The following is a 24121-nucleotide window of genomic DNA, read 5'->3' as shown; positions in this document are numbered from 1 at the left end:
TCTCAACCAAAATCATTCAACAGAATCATCATCAGAAACAATTCAGAATCTTTCTTCTTCTTAATTCATCTATTCTCATTTAAATCACTGCTCTCATTTATTGTTTATCTATTCTTCTATGAATCTGCAGTCTTTATTCTTAATGTATTTCTTTCAGTTTATGCTATTTCTGCTTTATCACTACTATTTTCTGTTTTAGTTTCATATTATGTCTTAATGTTACTTATGAAAAGATAAATAATACATTATTATATTTAATGTATATTAGTTAGAAACATAAATAATAAATTATTACAGCTTATAATGCATTCATGCACAATAAATACGTAACAAAACTGAAACAAATGAAAAGACTAAGTAATATACTTAATGATATATTAATTAGAAACATAAATAATATGGAATAGTACTACTTAAATGGTTATAGCCAATCATACAGAACAAAAATGTAATTAGAATGGCCAAAAACATGCTTAAGGGAAATCGAACCTGGGTCTAGAGCTAGACACAACTTTGAGGATATATTTGTACCCCCTTTACTTAATTGGATCCGCCAGTGCTTATAAGAGCACCTCCACCGATGCTCGATGCTAAGGCGGGCGTCCGTGCCGACAGAGCGGCAAGCACTGCTCGCCGATGTGCTCTTGCCGACGGCACGACCCTGCTCGATGCATCGAGTACCACCGTGTGAAGAAAAAACGGATATAATTTATTGGAAGTGGAAAAATAATTTTTCCAATTTAAATTCGATTTTTTTAATTCATTTTCCTTTGTTTAAAAAAATCAAAATAAATTAAAAAATCAAATTTAAATTGAAAAAATTATTTTTCCACTTCCCAATAAATTATATCCGTTTTCTTCACTTTTAATTTGTTTTTTTATTTTTTTACCCCAAAATTCACATTTTCATCTATAAATACCCTCATTTCCACACCAAAAATTTCACACCACACTACACAATACAATTCTCTCTCATTAATTCTCATCTAAATTCTCACTCTTTCACTCTTGCAGAAAAATGTCCGGCTCCGGTGATCACTCTTCCGCTCCCCGCGCGGATGGAACCACAAATGGTTCGACTCATCGCCATTTCCTAATCTAGATACGGATTTCTCCCCCCTCCTCCAACCCAAGCTTCGCATATTCCGGGTGGCTACCGGCCTTACCCGGTGAACAGCAAGATGCCATTGAGGGGAATACGGGTGGAGTACTATGTAATACTATGTTTACAAAAATTAAAGTCACATCTTCCCAATTTCATTCGTTCATTAAATTAAAATTAATTAGTTAGTATACTACAAATGAAAATTTATGCTTAATTTATTACTTTTTTTTATCTTATTTTTTTCTACTTATTTTTTTTCTTTTTTTTTATCTATTTTATTTTTTTCTTATATTGTATCCATTCCACTTTAAAATTCGTATATGAATTTAGAGTAAAGGCCAAAAGCGGTCCTGAACATATGCCCATTTTACGATTTTGGTCCGATACTCTATCTTTTGAATTTTTGCATCCTGAACATTTCAACTCGATCACAATTGGTCCTACACTAACAGTTTCATCAATTTTTAAACGGTTTTAACCCAATTTTAACGGTTTTAACAGCCCCATTCGGATTAAAACCGTTTATCGGTCAAAATCTGGTTAAAACCGTTTAAAAATTGACGGAATTGTTAGTGTAGCTGTGTACGACCAATTGTGATTCGAGTAGAAATGTCCAGGATGTAAAAATTCAAAGATAAAGTATATGACCTAAATCACAAAATGAGCATGTCACAACCACATCTCCCTAGCACTAGTGAGCGTACCTATTTCGCGACTAAAAAAATACTCTCATCAATCATGAAGTAGACATAAGAGCAATAAATCAACTCGAGGTAATAGTTTTGAAGAGGAATTGGTACATAGTCAAAAGAAAATCAGAGTATCAAGACTAAATTCATAAAATCCTAGAACGTACTTCTATTGCAGTGGAAGAGTCCACGACAAAATAGTATGTACGAAGACATACTACTTTGGGCTACCTAACTACTTATAATAGTCATTTCCCACACCTTCGCCTCCTCGTTCACGTTCAACATGCACGTTAGAAAAGAAACATGCAGGGCTGAGTACTTGATATACTCAGTGGACATAGTGCCAAAATATAAGTACCATTTAAATTTGTCAGCCACAGTTGAGTGAACACGAGGTTTTATTTAAAATGCCCGAGTCACTAAATTTCCTTTGATTTCATAAAATTTGATTGCTCAATCACATGAACATAGATACTATATCTGAACGTATATGAACAGGGAATGTGGCCACATTCCACGACGGTCACTGGATCGGCCAACTCGAAGGCTAGCTCACGATCCCCGTATGTGTACCATAGTCCAAGTATGGTTTTCGGCCCTACTAGGACCCGAATTCGATTTAACATAATTGGCATAGCCAAGCAGATAGGTAATCGTAAAAGCAAAACATGGCATGACAAACACGTTTAGAAAAGATTCACATATTCATACTAAAATCACGTTTTGAAAAGAATGCCTACCTCAAAAGATATTTCCTTAGCCGAAAGTTTCCTTGATTTGGTCCTAAACGACGCGCGAAGACGTCCCTTTAGAAAAATAAGATAGTACTTAATCAGACTTAAGAAGCTAAATAAGCTTAACGTGTATGCATTCCTAAGTGCGCGATCATTTTTATTTCTCTCTCCCTATTCCATAGAAAAGTCCTTAAACATTAATTAAATCGAGCGATTTAATTTATTTGGAGGTTTACAAAATTATTCAAGCATTATTTAAAATCCGGAAATTAAATTTATTGTCACGGAATTAAATAGCAGGCTATCCATTATTTAATCAGTCAAACATTAGGACGGACCACCATTTAATTGATATATAGGAGGCCCAACTAATTTTTAAATTATACAACACTGGCCCAAATACATAATTAAAACAAGTGGCCCAAACTCTTCCTATCCGCGACATGGGCTCACTGCCCCGGGCTCGACGGGCTGATCGGGTAGGGCTGCGGTGAGGACGTGGTTTGAGCTCGGGAGAAAGAGGCCTAAAGTATAGCTAATAGAAGCTTTTAGTTTCTTAGCCTCCTTGGCTCATTCTTGAACATTTTTTTGTAACATTAAAGATCTTCCATTTAAATTAATTGTATTATTCGAGAAGTATGCGAACACTTTCGTTTGGGGAGAACAACTTCATATCCTTGTACAACGTTCATTTTATTTCATAGCATACATTTGATTGTTTTAGTTCGTTCGGCTATTACTTTAACTTTAGTTTTGCGAACTAACAACATTAAGTACCAAAAGGGGCAACAAGTTCCATTTAACTCAACGAAACAAGAGAGCGATAAATCTCTAGGTCGACATTAAAGATAACGAAAAAAAAGATAATAAAATGGGCGGGTATTACATTGCGTATGTTCGGGACAGTTTTGGCCTTTACTCATAAATTTATTATAGTGGACAAATAAAATAGTAAAGCCAGAAATACTCTATAGCCTTTTTATACACATGAATAGAACTTCCTACTTTTTATTCTTTTCTTATATATGAAAAAGGCTAGAGTATTTTCTGAAATATAATCGGGATACTATCTGTTATAAATTTCCCCTTAATTAACTAAAGTTATATTTTTAAATTAAATTTGGATTAAACTTCATGTTACTACTATTATGAATTTATGATTTGTGTGTTGTTTATTAGTTCAAGTTAAAAAACAAGACTACGTACTTTATATTTAACTATTTTAAGGTTTTTCTTAAATAGGAGAATATGAAGATAAAAGGAAATGTTGTTTAAGATTTTTTTGCTGATACTTTTATCTGTTGTTATGGTTGCTTAGGTTAATTTTGGTGTTATACGTCAAAATGGTGATAATGATTGCTAATGACTGGAAATTTCCACTTAAATAAGTGTATATTTAAATCATACTATATGACTATTATTTGTTTCTTTTTTATTTCCTTCTAATCTTTTTTACTCTTTTTTGTCGTTCCTTTTTCTGAAGGAAACTGCTTTTTAGTTTTATCCATTTTCGGATTGGCCTTAGGCATAAGAAGTTGCATGGAGATGGACTAAAAATATTGGGTTGTCTAATTTTATTGAATTGATATTTATATGTACATTATTTAAAGAACACTTGCGTGAGAAAATGAAATGTGAGATTAAGTTGGGAGGTTAATCCATAAACCTACTAATATACAAAACACACAGTTTTTTTTGAAAAGTGAGGAGATGAACGTAGAAAAAAATGAAAAGCAAAGGGGTGATCGATTTGCAGCGCAACAGACCATGTTCTGATATTCAATAGGACTTGACTGATATTACACGAAAGTCGGAAGTTGTAGTAAATGAAGCCTTGTAGACACCATCAATCTGTGGAAATAGGCAATTGGCCGTTGTGGAGTTGTGGTCTACTGAGTATAAGAAAATGGGAATTGGCAGCCTACCCCTTGTCACCGACATAATCGATTACAGCCATAGTGTGGGGGACAAGGAACGGTGCCAGTGTGCCGTAACGATGTTGTAGTGGTGGTGGTTTAGCCCACTGCAACGTCCCAGCTTATCTCAAATGACACTCAATCTGTTAATCTGCAATGAAGGGCCACCCTGTTTGAGCTAGTGCTCACCCCTGCTGTAAAGATTGCCGCCACGCTAAAAGTATAAGATTTCTCGTCTTGATATGTTATGGACACAGCCAGGGATCATCTTATCAGTGTTGTTCGTGAAGCCTAGCAGTGCCAGCCAAATAAGGTTTTTCGTCGTATACCCGTGCGTTCTCCATCCGATACCGCACATAGTAGATCTTTCTCGGGACACCAGTTCTTCCACCTGCAATCTCGTTTCTTTCATGAGGGTGCCGGTTAAGGAAGCAAGACCGTCGGTCACACCATCTGATGTGAAACGTCCACAAAACCTGTTGTGGATGCACTTTGTAGCGCTATAGTGTTATTATCAATTTTGATCGGCCAGAAGTGAGTGCTGGTTTCACTGCCCTCCCGTCCGCGTATATCCAGCTATCACTCGCCCACCACAATTTTCCAAAATGATCTGAAATTAGTTGGACGTGTCCATCGGGCATCAGCGACACCGTGTGCCCAGAATAAACATCGATACTATCATCTGATGCAAATTGTAGGTAGTAGTTGCTCTTGTCTATGAAAGCCTTGAGGTAATGCCCGTTGTCTCCTTTCACAGCAATGTGCGGAGGCATTTTAACCAATGTGCCCCATCCACAAACCCTAGAGTCGCGCTACGCTGTCTTTGTCAATGTAGAAACCCTGGTTGAGTTGTCCATCATCACACGCCACCCGCTCTGGACGTGAGTCAAGTAGAGCTCATCCGACTGCAAGCTTGGCTCGAAGAGCGTGCACGACGCCATCGTCACGTCCTCCTCGGGCTTGTTTGATACGGCCACGATGGAATTGTTGTCTGCACTCTTCTGCCAATATTTGTTGTAGTAGGAGAATCGGAGGTGGACGTATTTGTCGCCTGCTGTTGCTTGCTCGATTTCAATCTTAACCATCGGGCTGAAACATGTTGTCACCTCCGTTAGCGACAGACCCATCGTCCTTACGGTATAGATAAGTATTGTAGCACTTGTTGGGACGTTCAACACGACAGCATTCGGAAGCGCCATGTTCTACAATATTTATTAGCATAACAATTTAATTTATTAGGGTTAATATTAGATTATCTTTTTAGAAAAATCACATTCATTTATACATTTGAAATCAAGATACAAATTAAATTCTATCTTTTTAGAATAAATCTCATTTCATATATCATTTGAAATCAAAATACAATTAAATTCTATCAAAACGACTAATTAGACTTTATTGGCGGATGAATGAAGTACAAGATAAAAGAGATTCTAACGTAATAATCTCAATTAAAAACAATAACAACATGAATGAAGTACTCCCTCCGTCCCGCTTTAGGAGTCCCGGTTGAGATAAAACTAACAAAAAATGCCTATAAAGTAAGTAAAAAAGTGTTAAAAGTGGGTCCTGACATCCACTACAACATTTATTATTACCCACTCAATTAAAAGTGGGTCCCAACATCCACTATAATATTTATTTATTACACACTTAAACATTTTTTTAAAACATGTGCCCGACTCAACCTGGACTCCTAAAGCGGGACGGAGGGAGTACAAGATAAGAAGAGATTCTGACGTATTAATCCCACTTAAAAACTATAACGACATAGCTAGGGAGTATTAAAAACACTTAATGAAAAATATAAAAAAAATACTATAAATACAATAATTAAGACTCACCAAAATTGAAAAGTAGAAATTCCAAAGCTTAATTTGCGTTGTGTGTATATCTGTGTGTGTTTGTAGAAATGTATGGAATCAATTATAGATGAAGTTTAGGTAGTGAGTTTGCTACACTCTTTACTATTTAGTGTTTGGTTTAAACATGTATTTTAAGGCATAACCTTTGGTTGGATGTTTGCCCATCATAAAATGCGTGCTCTCCTAAGATTACTTTTTCTCTAGTTTTCATTTTACATTTCAGTATTAATGTTCTATCAAACCAATATTATATTAGTGACATAATAATTACTAACGTATAATAATGAAAGTGGTCTCTACTGTGAAATTGAATATCACGCACCTTATGCGTTTGATGAAAGTATTGAGCAAATAATGGGGTACTTACTTAAACAAGGCAATCCAGAAATTTTAGATTGGGGTACGATAAATAATTATATTAACTTAGAAATTTAATAATCAATCAATATTTTTATTATCTCAATTATTTATATTCAAGTGAGTCAAATTATTATATAGTATAAAATAATTTTTTGTGTTATATAGTTGACAATTTTTCACTATTGAAAATAGATATTATTATTATTATTATTATTATTATTTTTAATCTAGGATTATGTAGAAGTTCAGAAAAAGTTTTTAAAATTTTTAATAAAACGGAATGTATTACTACTCCATAAATAATCAAATATGATTGTAACTGAAAACATAAATAGTAAAAATTATATCCAACCCCATTGATGAAAAGATAAATAATATATTATTATATTTAATGTATATTAGTTAGAAACATAAATAATAAATTATAATTTTAGAAAATGAAACATGAGACATACATAGAGAGAGAGACCGAGAGACGCACAAAGACGGAGGGTGACAAACTATTAAATGTACAAAAATCTTCACACAAAGACGGAGGGTGACAAACTATTAAATGTACAAAAATCTTTCCTTCAAGGCAATAGCAATTATCTATTTCCAATTCAATTATCCTTGAACAAGTTAAATAATATGTTAGTATTCATGTTTAAAACCTATTTAGAATTATCGATGAAGCAGCATCAGAGAAATCCAGAGTGAGAGAATATAGTCACAATTTTAGAAAATGAAAAAAAAAGAAAAAGAAAGAGAGAATGAAATTAAATTTTAGAACATGAAAAATAAAAGAGAGAGAGAAAGAGACAGAGAGAGTGGGACAGAATATAAATTTATAAATCTGTTGTAAATGAACAGATACCATATTAAATGAAAAACCTATCAAGTAGTATATATATTTTAAAAACTAAGCATTGAATTCGTTTGTGTAAAGAAAATTAGAGACATAATACATCCTATTAAATAAATAGATGAGGATTTGCAAAGCATTCTAGAATTAATATTTGCAAATAGTAGTATTGTATTGAAATCTGACTCTAATAATCTGTAATACCCATCAACATTATGCTCATGTAAGTTAGATATGACTATGTTGTCAAATATAGATACAGGACATAGCTCGAAAAGAAAGAATTACATACCTTTTTTTTAATATGGTGATGTCTTGATTCAGTAGAGGGTGATGTCTTGATTCAGTAGAGTAGGAGTAGGTATTGTAGCCGCCCATGCTTGCAATGTTATCTTCTCTTATAATGATTGTAGAGAGAGAGGCCGGTTTTCTTTTCCTTCTCTTACCTTTTACTGAAGAGTTGAGAGTGAGAGGCGGCTATTATATTTTTAGGGTTAGGTGTTTTTTTTAACTCAATAAGTCACCTATATATAATAGTACAAGTGAAGTTAATAATTGCTGAAATGAATTGGGCCTTAAATGACCTTATATGGTTGCAAACTTATTAAATTAAATAGGCCGAATTTATGAGACATGAATCTGTAATATTCACTTATATTCATATCAATATTAATATTAATATTAATGTGTGAGACATGAATCTGTAATATTTAACTTATATTCGTATTAATATTAATTTTATATTCGTATTAATATTAATTATTAATAATATACTATGAATATAAGTGTAAAAGACTTTATATTAATACTTGGCATGCAAGTTGTTAAAGTATTTAAGTCTGAATATTATTATCAGATATTTTTTATAAATAGAAAATAGTTGTTATGTGGAAGGTCTCTCATGATTATGTTTTTTGGGAACAAGCATAATTTTCCAACAAGCATGTTGAAGAGGTGAGCACTATAAATACCCCTGCCACTCACTCCTTCAGTGACTCACTAAATTCTCTCAACCAAAATCATTCAACAGAATCATCATCAGAAACAATTCAGAATCTTTCTTCTTCTTAATTCATCTGTTCTCATTTAAATCACTGCTCATTTATTGTTTATCTATTCTTCTATGAATCTGCAGTCTTATTCTTAATGTATTTCTTTCAGTTTATGTTATTTCTGCTTTATCACTACTATTTCTGTTTTAGTTCATATTATGTCTTAATGTTACTTATGTTTTTATAAGTTTCCATAACTACTTAGCACAACACTATGAAGGTAGTTTTCTAACCTGTATTTGTCATTGCAGTGATGCACCTGATCTGTGAAATCTTGAATGCTATCTCTCATTCATATTTTGGATCACGAAGTTCCTGCAACTAATGAATGAAATTATTTGTTCCTGTTTCTGAACTTAATACACAGTCTTATTCAATTTAAGTGATCTGTTGATTCTCATAAAAAGGTACTGACCTCATTTACAATTTATGTTCAATGATTTGCATTTTTTGCCCCTTCTATTTGCAATCTATGGGAACATTTACTGCACAAAATAGGCTGTTAGTTTAAATACTGCATACATTCTTTAAAGTTTAAATTAGTCACTGATTTTTTAAATTTCTTTTCAATAGCAGAAAGCAATGTATCTCAAACAATGGCACCATGCATTAGTTGCAGGACAATCTTCTACCTAAAGTTACAACTCTACCATCAAGGTCGGTTGCATCCGTGTTTATGAATACAATTCTGGAGACAACAATGATAGATAGCACTTTGGAAGTAGTATTCCATGATAGGCTGGTATGTTTACCAAAACAGAATACATGAAATATACAAAGTTTTATATAAAATATATGTTTCTATTTACTATTTTTTGTTTATACGGCACCAGAATTCAAACTTCTCTTCCAAAGAATGCATGCAAGAAAATTGGTTCACAAATATAGGCTCATAGATATTCCAAGCATGCATCATTGTATTCAAAAGCACAAGAATCAGGCAAAGTAAATTATTGTTTTCAGAATTTGCTTATGCTTTCTACAAACAGTCATTGACACCACATGAATCGCGCAAAGCAAAATATTTGTTTTCAGAATTTGCTTATGCTTTCTACAAACAACCATATTGACACCAAAATGACAACGTTATCACAGTTATTAGCAAAGTGTGGCATACATATTAGGTAATTTAATAGTTACCTTGACTTCACAACATTAATTTAGTCTTTTTGCACTCAGAAAACACTGCAAAATATGACAGTAAAGTTTATATGTTAATTAAAAAAATATTTGAACATACAAATTACGGTGTTGATAAAATTCAGATTATAGTATATTTTCTTTTAAAATATCAATTGCAGTTTATTATTTTAATCAATAGTTAAGAATAGGGATAACTGCCTTAAAAGTCATGAACTTTGCCCGAATTCCGGTTTTTCCCACGAGCCATTTTTTGGCGTATAAAGTCACGAACTTTACTTTTGTCGCCGATTTCCATGGTGTGTTTTCCGGCAAACGAGTGAGATGACGTGTCGCGTTTAATTGACCTGGCTGATCGTGGCAGCTGACGTGGAAGCTGATATGGTAATAAAATTAAAAAATAAAAACACAAAAAACAATTTAAAATTAATAATTTTAAATCTAAACCTAATATCCCCCCCCCAACTCACCTTTCTTCGCCGCTTTCAAACCTAAGTAACCTACATTGAGTTTGCTGCGACGACGATGAACCAATCGACCAGGAACGTTGAGGCGACGCCATGGTGTATGTGGCCGGGTTTCTTCCCAGACAAGCCGAATCCGAACCCGTAAGTTGTGTTTACCATTGTTTGGAGTATGTGGGCTGGATAAAACTATAAATTGTTTGGTTGTGGTTGATTTTTTTTTCAAAATTGTTGGAGTATCCTCAAGTTTGGTTGTGTTGAATTCTTTCAGTGAACCCTTTCTGTGCGGATTACCATGGGGTAAATTTATACCTGATGGGAGGCTTTGCGAGAAAATACGTAGGTGGGAAATGTGGGAAGGCAGTGGGTTTGATCAAGATAGGTTTAGGTACTTTGACCTAGTGGATGAACTGAAAAACTAGGGTTTCATAGCTGGGAATAGACTATGCTTCAAGAGAAAAGGGGGAATGGAGTTTCTTAACATAACAGGGTGATGCAGATGTGATGTTAATGTGAAGTTCTGACACAGTTAGGCAACAAATTTGTGATGTGTATGTTGTAGGTGGGAAGGGTGGGCTTGAGAACATTGATGAAGATAAATCAGTGGGTGGGGGAGACAATGTGGGTGAGGAAGCTCCATGAATAGCGTGGAAGTGTTGAGTCAGTGAAAATGAGTAAGGTTGAGAACTGTGAATAAGAGCATGTCTACCAGAAGGAGTAGAAAAAGAAACAACTACAAGGGCTGGCAAGTAAAGTCTATTCTACAGAAGATGTTGTGGAGAAGAATGCTGAAAGTAGTGTTAAGAAAAGTTTGTTCCCAGTCTTCCAAGAAGTCAGTGGTTGAAAATATGGGTGATTCAGTGGGGAATAGGAAGGCAGCAGCTAGGAGGTGGGAAAGAGTGTGGGTGAAGGTGTGAGAGGTGAGGATAATGATGCTTGAGGATTTGGGTTATAATGTGGGAAACTATAAGTGAATCTGTGGGGATGAGAGATAGAACTGAGGAGAGTGTGGGGATAAGACTGATTACAGTCTGGGAGTGGGTCTGGGAGATGACAGTGAGGATGATGGGTAGTTATATGCCATCTTCTGAAGATGAGGAAAATGGATGATGACATGGAGGCTGAGGAGTTGGTATCCGAGGATGAGGAATACACTCAGGGAAGGAAGAAAGTAAAGAGAACAAGGAGAAAGAGTTTGTTGTTACAGATGACATATTTTATGGCATAGTGAGTGGAGGGAAGAAAAGTGAATATGTTTCTGAGGATGAGAATTCTGAAGAAGGGGACATATACTCTAGCTCAACTGATTCTCAGGATGAAGGGAGGAAAAGGTTAGAAAGGCATGCAAAGGTGGTGCCACTTCCTAGAGAGAAGATACATTGTCTACTCCAGTGCGCCCTCCACCACGGCCTCCCCTTCTCAAGCTCTCTTGTTAAGAAAAGTTTGTTCCAGTCTTCCAAGAAGTCAGTGGTTGAAAATATGGGTGATTCATTGGGGAATGGGAAGGCAGCAGCTAAGGAGGTGGGAAAGAGTGTGGGGTAAAGGTGTGAGAGGTGAGGATAATGATGCTGAGGATTTGGGTTATAATGTGGGAACAATAAGTGGAATCTGTGGGGATGAGAGATAGAACTGACACTAACATTGTTGCTGGATTTGGGTTCTATCTCTCATCCCCACAGATTCACTTATAGTTCCCACATTATAACCCAAATCCTCAGAATCATTATCCTCACCTCTCACACCTTCACCCACACTCTTTCCCACCTCCTTAGCTGCTGCCTTCCTATTCCCCACTGAATCACCTATATTTTCAACCACTGACTTCTTGGAAGACTGGAACAAACTTTTCTTAACACTACTTTCAGCATTCTTCTCCACAACATCTTCGGTAGAAATAGACTTTAACTTGCCAGCCCTTGTAGTTGTTTCTTTTCTACTCCTTCCGGTAGACATGCTCTTATTCACAGTCTCAACCTTACTCATTTTCACTGACTCAAACACTTCCACTCTATTCATGGCAGCTTCCTCACCCACATTGTCTCCCCCACCCACTGATTTATCTTCATCAATGTTCTCAAGCCCACCTTTCCCACCTACAACATACACATCACAAATTTGTTGCCTAACTGTTGTCAGAAACTTCAACATTAACATCACATCTGCATCACCCTTTATGTTAAGAAACTCCATTCCCCATTTTCTCTTGAAGCATAGTCTATCCCAGCTATGAAACCCTAGTTTATTCAGTTCATCTACTAGGTCAAAGTACCTAAACCTATCTTGATCAAACCCACTGCCTTCCCACATTTCCCCACCTACGTATTTCTCGCAAAGCCTCCCATCAGGTATAAATTTACCCCCATGGTAAATCCGCAGCAGAAAGGGTTCACTGAAAGAATCAACACAACCAAACTTGAGGATACTCCAAACAATTTTGAAAAAATCAACACAACCAAACAATTTTATAGTTTTAATCCAGCCACATACTCCAAACAATGGTAAACACAAACTTACGGGTTCGGATTCAGCTTGTCTGGGAAGAAACCCGGCCACATACACCATGGCGTCGCCTCAACGTTCCTGGTCGATTGGTTCATCGTTGTCGCAGCAAACTCAATGTAGGTTACTTAGGTTTGAAAGCGGCGAAGAAAGGTGAGTTGGGGTGGGGGGATATTAGGTTTAGATTTAAAATTATTAATTTTAAATTGTTTTTTGTGTTTTTATTTTTTAATTTTATTACCATATCAGCTTCCACGTCAGCTGCCACGATCAGCCAGGTCAATTAAACGCGACACGTCATCTCACTCGTTTGCCGGAAAACACACCATGGGAAATCGGCGACAAAAAGTAAAGTTCGTGACTTTATACGCCAAAAAAATGGCTCGTGGGAAAAACCGGAATTCGGGCAAAGTTCATGACTTTTAAGGCAGTTATCTCTATTCTTAACTATTGATTAAAATAATAAACTGCAATTGATATTTTAAAAGAAAATATACTATAATCTGAATTTTATCAACACCGTAATTTGTATGTTCAAATATTTTTTTAATTAACATATAAACTTTACTGTCATATTTTGCAGTGTTTTCTGAGTGCAAAAAGACTAAGTTAATGTTGTGAAGTCAAGGTAACTATTAAATTACCTAATATGTATGCCACACTTTGCTAATAACTGTGATAACGTTGTCATTTTGGTGTCAATATGGCTGTTTGTAGAAAGCATAAGCAAATTCTGAAAACAAATATTTTGCTTTGCGCGATTCATGTGGTGTCAATGACTATTTGTAGAAAGCATAAGCAAATTCTGAAAACAAATAATTTACTTTGCCTGATTCTTGTGCTTTTGAATACAATGATGCATGCTTGGAATATCTATGAGCCTATATTTGTGAACCAATTTTCTTGCATGCATTCTTTGGAAGAGATGTTTGAATTCTGGTGCCGTATAAACAAAAAATTAGTAAATAGAAACATATATTTTATATAAAACTTTGTATATTTCATGTATTCTGTTTTGGTAAACATACCGGCCTATCATGGAATACTACTTCCAAAGTGCTATCATTGTTGTCTCCAGAATTGTATTCATAAACACGGATGCAACCGACCTTGATGGTAGAGTTGTAACTTTAGGTAGAAGATTGTCCTGCAACTAATGCATGGTGCCATTGTTTGAGATACAGTGCTTTCTGCTATTGAAAAGAAATATTAAAAAATCAGTGACTAATTTAAACTTTAAAGAATGTATGCAGTATTTAAACTAACAGCCTATTTTGTGCAGTAAATGTTCCCAATAGATTGCAAATAGAAGGGGCAAAAAATGCAAATCATTTAACATAAATTGTAAAATGAGGTCAGTGCCTTTTTATGAGAATCAACAGATCACTTAAATTGAATAAGACTGTGTATTAAGTTCAGAAACAGGAACAAATAATTTCATTCATTAGTTGCAGGAACTTCGTGATCCAAAATATGAATGAGAGATAGCACTCAAGATTTCAGAGATCAGGTGCATCACTGCAATGACAAATACAGGTTAGAAAACTACCTTCATAGTGTTGTGCTAAGTAGTTATGGAAACTTATAAAAACATAAGTAACATTAAGACATAATATGAAACTAAAACAGAAAATAGTAGTGATAAAGCAGAAATAGCATAAACTAAAAGAAATACATTAAGAATAAAGACTGCAGATTCATAGAAGAATAGATAAACAATAAATGAGCAGTGAATAAAATGAGAATAGATGAATTAAGAAGAAGAAAGATTCTGAATTGTTTCTGATGATGATTCTGTTGAATGATTTTGGTTGAGAGAATTTAGTGAGTCACTGAAGGAGTGAGTGGCAGGGGTATTTATAGTGCTCACCTCTTCAACATGCTTGTTGGAAAATTATGCATGTTCCCAGAAAAACATAATCATGAGAGATCTTCCACATAACAACTATTTTCTATTTATAAAAAATATCTGATAATAATATTCAGACTTAAAATACTTTAACAACTTGCATGCCAAGTATTAATATAAAGTCTTTTACACTTATATTCATAGTATTATTATTAATAATTAATATTAATACGAATATAAAATTAATATTAATACGAATATAAGTTAAATATTACAGATTCATGTCTCATACATTAATATTAATATTAATATTGATATGAATATAAGTGAAATATTACAGATTCATGTCTCATAAATTCGGCCTATTTAATTTAATAAGTTTGCAACCATATAAGGTCTTTTAAGGCTCAATTCATTTCAGCAATTATTAACTTCACTTGTACTATTATATATAGGTGACTTATTGAGTTAAAAAAAACACCTAACCCTAAAAATATAATAGCCGCCTCTCACTCTCAACTCTTCAGTAAAAGGTAAGAGAAGGAAAAGAAAACCGGCATCTCTCTCTACAATCATTATAGAGAGAAGATAACATTGCAAGCATGGGCGGCTACAATACCTACTCCTACTCTACTGAATCAAGACATCACCCTCTACTGAATCAAGACATCACCATATTAAAAAAAAAGGTATGTAATTCTTTCTTTTCGAGCTATGTCCTGTATCTATATTTGACAACATAGTCATATCTAACTTACATGAGCATAATGTTGATAAGGTATTACAGATTATTAGAGTCAGATTTCAAATACAATTACTACTATTTGCAAATATTAATTCTAGAATGCTTTGCAAATCCTATCATCTATTTATTTAATAGGATGTATTATGTCTCCAATTTTCTTTACACAAACGAATTCAATGCTTAGTTTTTAAAATATATATACTACTTGATAGGTTTTTCATTTAATATGGTATCTGTTCATTTACAACAGATTTATAAATTTATATTCTGTCACACTCTCTCTGTCTCTTTCTCTCTCTCTTATTTTTCATGTTCTAAAATTTTAATTTCAGTCTCTCTTTCTTTTTCTTTTTTTTTCATGTTCTAAAATTGTGACTATATTCTCTCACTCTGGATTTCTCTGATGCTGCTTCATTGATAATTCTAAATATAGGTTTTAAATATGAATACTAACATATTATTTAACTTTGTTCAAGGATAATTGAATTGGAAATAGATAATTGCTATTGCCTTGAAGGAAAGATTTTTGTACATTTAATAGTTTGTCACCCTCCGTCTTTGTGTGAAGATTTTTGTACATTTAATAGTTTGTCACCCTCCGTCTTTGTGCGTCTCTCGGTGTCTCTCTCTCTATGTATGTCTCATGTTTCATTTTCTAAAATTATGATTTTATTCCCATTTTTCATTTTCTAAAATTGTGATTTTATTCCCTGCCTCTCTGAACTTTTTATTTGATGCAACCAAATGGAGGCTATACCACTCTAAGAGAAAGGCAATTGAGATGCTGAGGGGAACCGTGGAAGCTCATTATGCTAAAATAAGGAGCTATATTCTGGAGTTGAGCAAGTCTGACAGAGAAGGGAGGTTTGAACTACATGTAGATGCAGGTTCTGTTTTCAAGGCATTGTACATTGGGTTCAGTGGTCTAAGAAAGGGTTTCAAGGAGGGGTGCATACCTGTGATTGGTCTAGATGGGGCTTTCCTTAAGACTTATCTTGGTGGTATATTGCTAACCGCGGTTGGGACTGATGGAAACAACCAAATGTACCCCATTGCATGGCCAGTGGTTGAGGCTGAAAATGAAGTTTGCTGGACTTGGTTCATCAAAATTGTTGCTGAAGAGTTGGAATTGGGTGAAGGGGTAGGAGTTACCATTATCAGTGATCAACAGAAGGTTTATTCTCTTTTTTCATACTGTGATCTACCTTGTTATATGTTGTCTACTGACACTAACATTGTTGCTGGATAAGGACTGGAGAATGCAGTACAAAGTCTACTTCCATTAGCTGAGCATAGAAACTGTGCAAGGCACATCTATGCAAACTGGAAGAAAACACACAAAGGTCCTCTGTTGAAGCAGCATTTCTGGAAGATAGTTAGGAGTACTTACCTGGAGGAGTATGAGATTGCTTGCAGAGAGCTTGAGAAGGAAGATGGCCAAGCATATGCAGATTTGATGGATAAGAATCCAAGCAGATTCTGTAAGGCATTTCTAACCCCTGGCAACTGCTCCGATGTCATTCTCAAGCAAAATGTTGATGATTATGTGCATGAATACTACTCCTTGAGGAAGTACATGAAGGCATATGGATATGGGTTACCCGCATTGAATGGAGAGAAGCTCTGGCCTCAGGCTGAGGGGTACCCGGTTGTGCCTCCTCCTGTGAAGAAGATGCCCGGCAGACCGAAGAAGGTTAGAAGGAGAGATCTGTTCGAGAAGAATCCTGCCAGACCCAACAGAATGAAGAAGATCTGTGTGATGACATGCCAGAAGTGTTTACAAGAAGGCCACAACTCCAGAACTTGCAAGAATGAGCCAGTTGTAGTGCAACCGAAGCCAAAGGCTAATCAACTCCAGTTTATACTTCAACATTTTTGCTAACATATGTTACTACTATCTACTAACATTGCAACTGCTATACTTATAGGCGAAGATGGGGAGGCCTCGCAAGACACCATCCCTTGAAGGAAGTGGCACCACTGCAATTACGGGGAGAGGTGGAAGAAGGGGAGGCCGTGGAGGATGACGTGGCTCAATCACAACGCAGCAAAGCAATAACAACAATGTTTGAAGACAATGTTTTGTGTATTTGAAAGTGTCAAATGACTGTATTTGGAAGACAAATTTGTTTTAACTGTGATTTTGCAATGTGTTTTGTGAACACCAAACAATGACTGTATCAATTTGTATGGGAGCATGAGACTTTGGAATTGGATGCTATTGTATGTGTTAAACCGTGTGTTGTGTTCAACCAAACCTATATGTCTGAACCATGTGTGGTGTTGCACCAAAAACATACTATGAGGCAGAGTACTATAACTCACACTATGCTGCTTTTGAACTCAAAACTCAATGCATTCATAGAGGAAAATTCACTACATAGGAGTGTATTACATTGGAGTTCAACATGCATAGATCATTACATAGAAGTTATGTTAGCTAAGCTACAACAAGATCCGAAGTTATGTTAGCTAAGCTACAACAAGATCCACAAGACGATACATAACATGCAAATGACACCTTCAAGTTCCGGTTTTGACGCTGCAACTGTGCGACAACACCTTGGAGTGCTTCAACTTCAACGGTTTTTGAACGGACGCTCTCGTCGAGTGTCTTAGCAACCCTATCTCTCAATGCTCTTTGCACGTTGTCCCTATCAAGCTTCAGTTTTTTGAAAAAATACTCTTGATTCGGTGACAATGATGGATCAATCCAACGAAAGAATTTACAGTCGTCCTCCTTCCAGACTTGGCAACGATAGAAGCGTCGTCCGGGATTGGCATCCGTATTGGATGTCACCACATCAGCTTCAAGACCGTGATCACAGACCACTGCCTCAAACCTCGGCCACGTTCTGCTCGAATGCTGGGAAGAACTCGACATCCTGCATTTGAACAATCAAAACTCATATTAACAGTCATGAACCCTAAATACCCATTGCCAATTGCACACGGGAAATCGCTAAATTGCAGGTTGCCAACTGCACAATTCGGGCACCACAAAATCTCATACTCGAAATTAAACCCTAAATCGCAAACCTAAATTGGAAACCTAAATCGACCCCTAAACCCAACGAAATCAATCGCATCTTTAACGAAAAATCGGTAGGATGAATCGCGAATTGAACCCTAAAATGAAGCAATGGTCTTACCTTGTTACGGGATTTTCGCTTCCAATGGGGGTGGATGAATCGCGACTTGAATCCAAGAATGTAAAATGGTTGGGGGTGGATGAATCGAGCGAGAGAGGAGGAGTGAATAGCGTTTGATTTGGGCGATATAACCTAATTTTGAATGATGATGTATAAAACGACGTCGTTTTATCCATCAGAAACGACGTCGTTTTGATTTTTTCCGATGCCTGACACGTCGGAATTCAGGCATGCCACATAGGATTTTAAATTGCCGGAAATCACAGGGTCGGGTCGGGTTGGGAAATACCAAACAAAAAGTAAAGTTCGTGACTTTATACGCCAAAAAAATGGCTCGTGGGAAAAACCGGAATTCGGGTAAAGTTCCTGACTTTTAAGGCAGTTATCCCTTAAGAATATTATCTATTTTGGGACCAAACCACAAACTTCTAAAGATCAGCCAAGCATGGTCATATATATTGCAAGCTTGCATGAATGCATTTAAAAGCACATGATTCGTGCAAATTTAATTCTTATTTTTCAGAATTTGATGCATGCTTAAAAACAGATACACCCATATTGACACCAAATCACATTATCACAGATATTAGCAAAGTTTGGCATACATATTAAGTTACTATTCTAAGGGTAAGTAATTACAAAATTACCTTTAGTGCACAACACCAATTTTAGTCGTTTTATACTCTTAAAACCCCATTCTTTTCCTCTACAAAATATGAGAGTAAACTTTAATATTAATGGGAAATGATATTGTGGGAATGATTTTGCAGAATTTCTCAGATTTATTACTGATGAAGCTCAGATTTACCTAATATATTACATCTATAATTACTATCTATTAGTATCATGCCCGGAGAGCTACTATTTCCATGCCTGCTACAAGGTCAAGGTGAATAGATTTCTTTATATAGTCTCAAAACAACAATACAACATCAGTGACACCAAAAGTAAACAATTACTAGAAAACAAACACAGTATCTCACCTCTAAATATATGTTTCAATTGCCATTCATTTCCATGTGTATCCCTAGCAATCAATTCCTGTGTCGGAAGCTCAGAATCTGTTGGCTCATATTCTGATAGGAGAACAATCATTGTCAGCAAATATAAGAAATTAGCACCGAGTACATTTGTATATAGCTAAAGGAAGCAGATAAATAGTTACCAATGGGGGAAGACACTCATTTGCATGTTTATGAAAGACAGAAAATCCACCATGTGTGCTGGTATCAGAAGCAGTAAAAACTTTGCAGGACGAATGAAATGCAGGTCTAGGAGTCCCATCAATAGGACTATCCGGACTTATTAGCTCACTTTGCTACAAACAGATTTACCCAGTTACATATTTAAGTTGCAAACCAAAAAGATGCCTGCTTGATTTTTGAGCTAGGCACAATGAAAGAACAAACATGATTATTTTTCCAAAATCAAGGAGCAAGCGAAAATCTATTAGGTTTAGTACCCCTAAACCCGACAAAGCCATGAACGTTCCCATATGTATTCCTATAGTGAAGAAATTGTTCCTTTTTCGTAATGCACGGCTCACTATTTTCTTTAATTTTATTCTTTTTAAGCTACATATTATTTGATTATCTGATTCTGGATTTAAATTTTTGTCCTGAAGCATTGAAGAAGTTAATGAAATCTTTAATACTTAAGAGTTGTGCATCAGAACAGTTAACTCTTTCAAGTTCAGATACAAAATATACCTTACAATCGTGTTACTGTTGTCCTCAGCATCTCTAGCTGTTCCTTTCAAACTTTTTCGTACATGTTCTGTTCGGCCATTTGAAATTATCATTAGAAGTAATATAAATATATAGACATTATAGGCATAAAATTGTGTTTCAATAATTTCAGTTTTGTAAATATATAGACATTATAGGCATAAAATTGTGTTCCATTCAAACGGTTGAATTGCCATTCATTTCCACCTCTAAATATACGCTTATCTCATGAACTTCTTGGCATGCTTCTTTCTCTCGCCCATTTAAGCTTTGACTTTGATTTTGAACTGTTAAGCATGGCATTTCCAGGTGAAAACGAAGTACTATCAAGTCATATTAGGAAGAATGCTATATGTTAATATTTTTGCACTTCTGTTCAATAGCAGTTGATTAAGTTCTCTAATTTTGCCACTAGATAGTCACAGATTCGTTTTTTTCCATCTTTGCAGCGATTAAATTGAATATTTAAACATGCAAAGAAAACAACAACAGAGTACATGTCTGCGGTGAAGATATCTTTACCTTTTTCATTTAGAAATTTGAATAGCTGCACGACTCCCTTCGATTTGTCAACCGTTTTCTCAATGTTTTGGGGCATTTGCCAAAAATCAGACGAGGAAGAGAATTTTTGCCTCAGATCTGTTAGGTTTTTGATCAATTTTTGAGAATCCTGTAGAAAAAATAATTTCTCTAGAGTTTTGAAAGGGATTCCGATTACCTTTTCGTTGTTGAAGGTCGTCGCTTATTGCGCGTTCCCACCGTAAGCTCCACTGACGTTGCATCTGCGCTTTCCGGAGAAATGGTGGAGGGAACGTCCACACCGGCGGCGGATTCGTGAGGGCGGATCAGATAGATCTGAAGAGCCTCGACGATCAGATCCACCCGCGGCATCTCATCCACGCAGGGAGAGATGATGAGGCTGAACAAGAAATGAGAAATGGGCAGCGACGACTTCTGGAATACGGCGGTGGCATCCCGGCTTGGAGGTGGCCACCGTAAATGAAGAAAGATAGAGATGGTGGGTGAGGAGAGAGATAGAGCTGCAATAACCGAGAAGTCACCCACCACTTTTTATTTTTTCTTATTTCTAATTTTAAAATGGACTTTTAAATTTTATTTCTTTACTTTTATTATTCCATACTAAATCAAGTAAAAATTCGTTGATTATTTCTTCATTTTTTTCTAAATTTAGTTCCATAATTTAATATTCCTTCTATCCCAAAATAGGAGTCGCATTTTGTGTGAACACGAGTTTTAAGAATTGTAAAAAATAGTGAGTTGAAAAAGTAAGTGAAAACCTACTTATCATTTATGATAAAATTGAAATATGACTCTTATTTATGGACGGATTAAAATAGCAAAATGTGACTTTTATTTGGAACAATGGGAGTTGGAGTATTTCAACCATACTATTAACATTAGTATTTATTTTTGTTTTCATTCAAACTATTTAAATTATGTTCTTTTAAAAGGAAGATAAACTTTTATGTTGATAGAACAAAATTTTATGTAATGTTATTTTGTATGTTCATTAGTGAAATAAAATAGAAGTAAATGTGTACTATGTTTAGTAATGAATTATTTTGTTTGTCACTTTATGACATTTTTAACCGACCATAAATTAATAATGCAATGGACATGTTTTTATTTGATCTATTTATATATTCTAATATTGTTTTAAGTTAATAATTTTGCTATTTGTTATTAAATAAATTATCTTTAATATTTCTTCTTTGAATTACAAATTATTAATATATCTTTGTCTTCAATCCGACTAATTGATCAATGTAATTCATGTATTGTGAATAACATTAATTTCTATTCGTCGAAAACTCGTACTCTTTCATCCTTATTTACACATTTTCCCTTTGTCGTTTGTTTTATTTTATTTTACTTCACTCATATTATAAATTAAAGTTATATAAAATCGTTTGTCGAATGTAAAATATTTCATTTACAGTGAGTTATGTGTTTATAATATTGTCAATATTATTGTGATTAACACATATTCTTAACCATATAGTACATTATTGTATTCTTATTGTCCTCTGTCACTAAAGAGTATAAACATTTGGTTTGTCATGAGTTTTAATGCATACCTGGAAAAGTAAGAGAGAGATAAATTTTTTTTAAAAGTATTGTTAATGGAGGATGGGTTCCACTATTAGAGAGAAATGAGTTTCCAAAATTAGAAAGATCATACTTTTCAGGGACGGACTAAAAATAAAATAGTTCATACTTTTCATGAACGTAGTGAGTAATTAGTAGTATAACCGTTACAAATTTATAATATTTATACATTTCTCATTTTTGTTGATAAATTGAGAATGTTGACTTACTAATTTAACATTAAAAATATAATAATAAATTTATTGTATTAAACTATTTAAGAGTGTAATTGTGTACATAACGTTTGGCACATTCTCTTTGTTAAGTTATTTGAGAACAATATCAAATAAGACTTTTTACAGGGATTCATAATTATATGCTAATTGTGATTATGTGAATTTTACAATAAATAACTATATCCCTATTTTATATGTTAGTTTCTTAAAAAAATTATGTAACTAAAGTGTTTGTATTAAATATGATACTACTAACCAAATTTAGGTATCAAAATTAATAGTACTAGGGATCAATTTTTTTATAAAGTATATATAATGATACGTTTTAAATTGTTTACAATTTGTATTCATCAGTTATAATTGAGTTGATTTTGATTAATTTATACTCCATTAAATAAGATAATGTTTTTTTATGACTTTAAGTTATATTTCTTTTTTTATGTTTTTCAAAATATCATGTTTATGAATATTATCATGTATTGAATTTAATTTTAAAGGAAGTGAATTTATTCGTTCAAATAATATTTTTTTTTTGTATTTAGGAATACATTTTCCTTTATTTGTATATCTTATTCTATTTAATTTACGCATGTCCTTTTTTGTTATTATTTTTTATTTTATGTTACTACACCTATAATTGATAGTATTAAAATTGTACTATAATCCAATAGTATGCTAAGTATGAAATGTTTTATTACAATGTGTTGTTGAGAGAACTACAAATGTCTATTTGTCGTTGATTATAATGGTTTTAATGGTTTACAATCTTAGTAATACTATTTTTAATTAATTCATATTCTTAAAAGAATATTTTTATATTATTTTCTCTACATTCATTATTTTAATTTATTAAACTGTAAATATATCTTCATTAAATATGAGTATTATTATAACTATTTTAATAATTTGCCTAAAAGTATAAATACTTTATTCTTTCTTTTACATTACTATATCTTATTTCTCTTACTTTATGGGCTCATCTATTTTATTTAACTCATTAAACACAACTTTCTTAAATCCAGTGCCGTAAAGAAACGTCTCAAGTAATGTGGGACGAAGAGAGTAATAAATTGATAGTATTATTTTTTAAAATAGTTTAATAGATTGAATCTATAAAAAAATGTTATTTCAATGGGTTTATTTGTCACTTTCCTTTGTGAAGCTGAACAATTTTTGGTTGAGTTATCAAAGCAAATAACATTTGTTATCAAAGTATTGTATACCATTCTCTATTCTGATTTTAAGTTCAATTAAGCATGACACAAAGACTGAGTAATTGAAATTTAGTTATGTAGAGAATTTTTTTACATTCTCGAAGAAGAATATGTGTTTTTGAGAGCCTTTCTATTTTCTTATGGTTCATTGTTGAATAGATCTTGTGAGTGCATGAATAGAGCTTGAGTGGTGTCGGTGGTGCCGTTTGTGGATGATGTACTTTATTTAGAAACTTACTGAATTGTCTGGTTTGCATATCCTCGAAGATAATCGGTTCTAGCGATTTTCGACAGTAAAATAGCTAGATTGAACTTGATAGTGTTGGTGGTGTCGATGTTTTTTTGATGTATTTCGTGGATTTAAAAAAAAGTTTTCTTTGAATTATCAATTGGTATGTGCTTGATAGAGGTAGTGATT

At 34.2% G+C, this 24121-nt stretch overlaps 2 protein-coding genes across 7 annotated transcripts; one reads left to right on the top strand and one right to left on the bottom strand.

The window, feature by feature from the left end:
* The first annotated feature begins 16046 nt into the window (after window positions 1-16046).
* Window positions 16047-17292, top strand: LOC121770266. Its single transcript, XM_042167029.1, has 3 exons — window positions 16047-16425; window positions 16516-17087; window positions 17194-17292. The coding sequence occupies exons 1-3, from the start codon at window positions 16047-16049 to the stop codon at window positions 17290-17292; spliced, it is 1050 nt and encodes a 349-aa protein (XP_042022963.1).
* A 308-nt stretch (window positions 17293-17600) lies between these two features.
* On the bottom strand, window positions 17601-21203 carry LOC121769782 (uncharacterized protein At4g04775-like). Of its 6 annotated transcripts, XR_006043688.1 has the most exons (7): window positions 20863-21203; window positions 20667-20783; window positions 20352-20431; window positions 20127-20193; window positions 19583-19735; window positions 19401-19493; window positions 17601-18150 (listed from the first exon to the last, which is right to left on the bottom strand). XR_006043688.1 is itself a non-coding variant. In XM_042166539.1 (2 exons), the coding sequence occupies exons 1-2, from the start codon at window positions 18591-18593 to the stop codon at window positions 17706-17708; spliced, it is 621 nt and encodes a 206-aa protein (XP_042022473.1). In that variant the 5' UTR covers window positions 18594-19575; the 3' UTR covers window positions 17601-17705. The 6 variants fall into 6 exon arrangements, 1 of the variants encoding a protein (XP_042022473.1); XR_006043687.1 differs by having other exon boundaries at window positions 19583-20193; XR_006043686.1 differs by lacking the exon at window positions 20352-20431 and having other exon boundaries at window positions 18418-19493.
* Between the last annotated feature and the right edge of the window lie 2918 nt (window positions 21204-24121).

Source organism: Salvia splendens, chromosome 16 (assembly GCF_004379255.2).
Source record: "Salvia splendens isolate huo1 chromosome 16, SspV2, whole genome shotgun sequence".
Classification (NCBI taxonomy): domain Eukaryota; kingdom Viridiplantae; phylum Streptophyta; class Magnoliopsida; order Lamiales; family Lamiaceae; genus Salvia; species Salvia splendens.
This window is presented reverse-complemented; position numbering and strand designations above follow the sequence as displayed.

Coding starts and splice junctions, on each gene's coding strand:
- LOC121770266 (XM_042167029.1), top strand. CDS start 16,047: ATGCTGAGGGGAACCGTGGAAGCTCATTATGCTAAAATAAGGAGCTAT. Junction 16,426..16,515: donor GGTAGGAGTTACCATTATCA/GTGATCAACAGA, acceptor TTGCTGGATAAG/GACTGGAGAATGCAGTACAA. Junction 17,088..17,193: donor CTTGCAAGAATGAGCCAGTT/GTAGTGCAACCG, acceptor CTATACTTATAG/GCGAAGATGGGGAGGCCTCG.
- LOC121769782 (XM_042166539.1), bottom strand. CDS start 18,593: ATGGATAAAACGACGTCGTTTTATACATCATCATTCAAAATTAGGTTA. Junction 18,151..18,417: donor AGCGAAAATCCCGTAACAAG/GTAAGACCATTG, acceptor GTTCAAATGCAG/GATGTCGAGTTCTTCCCAGC.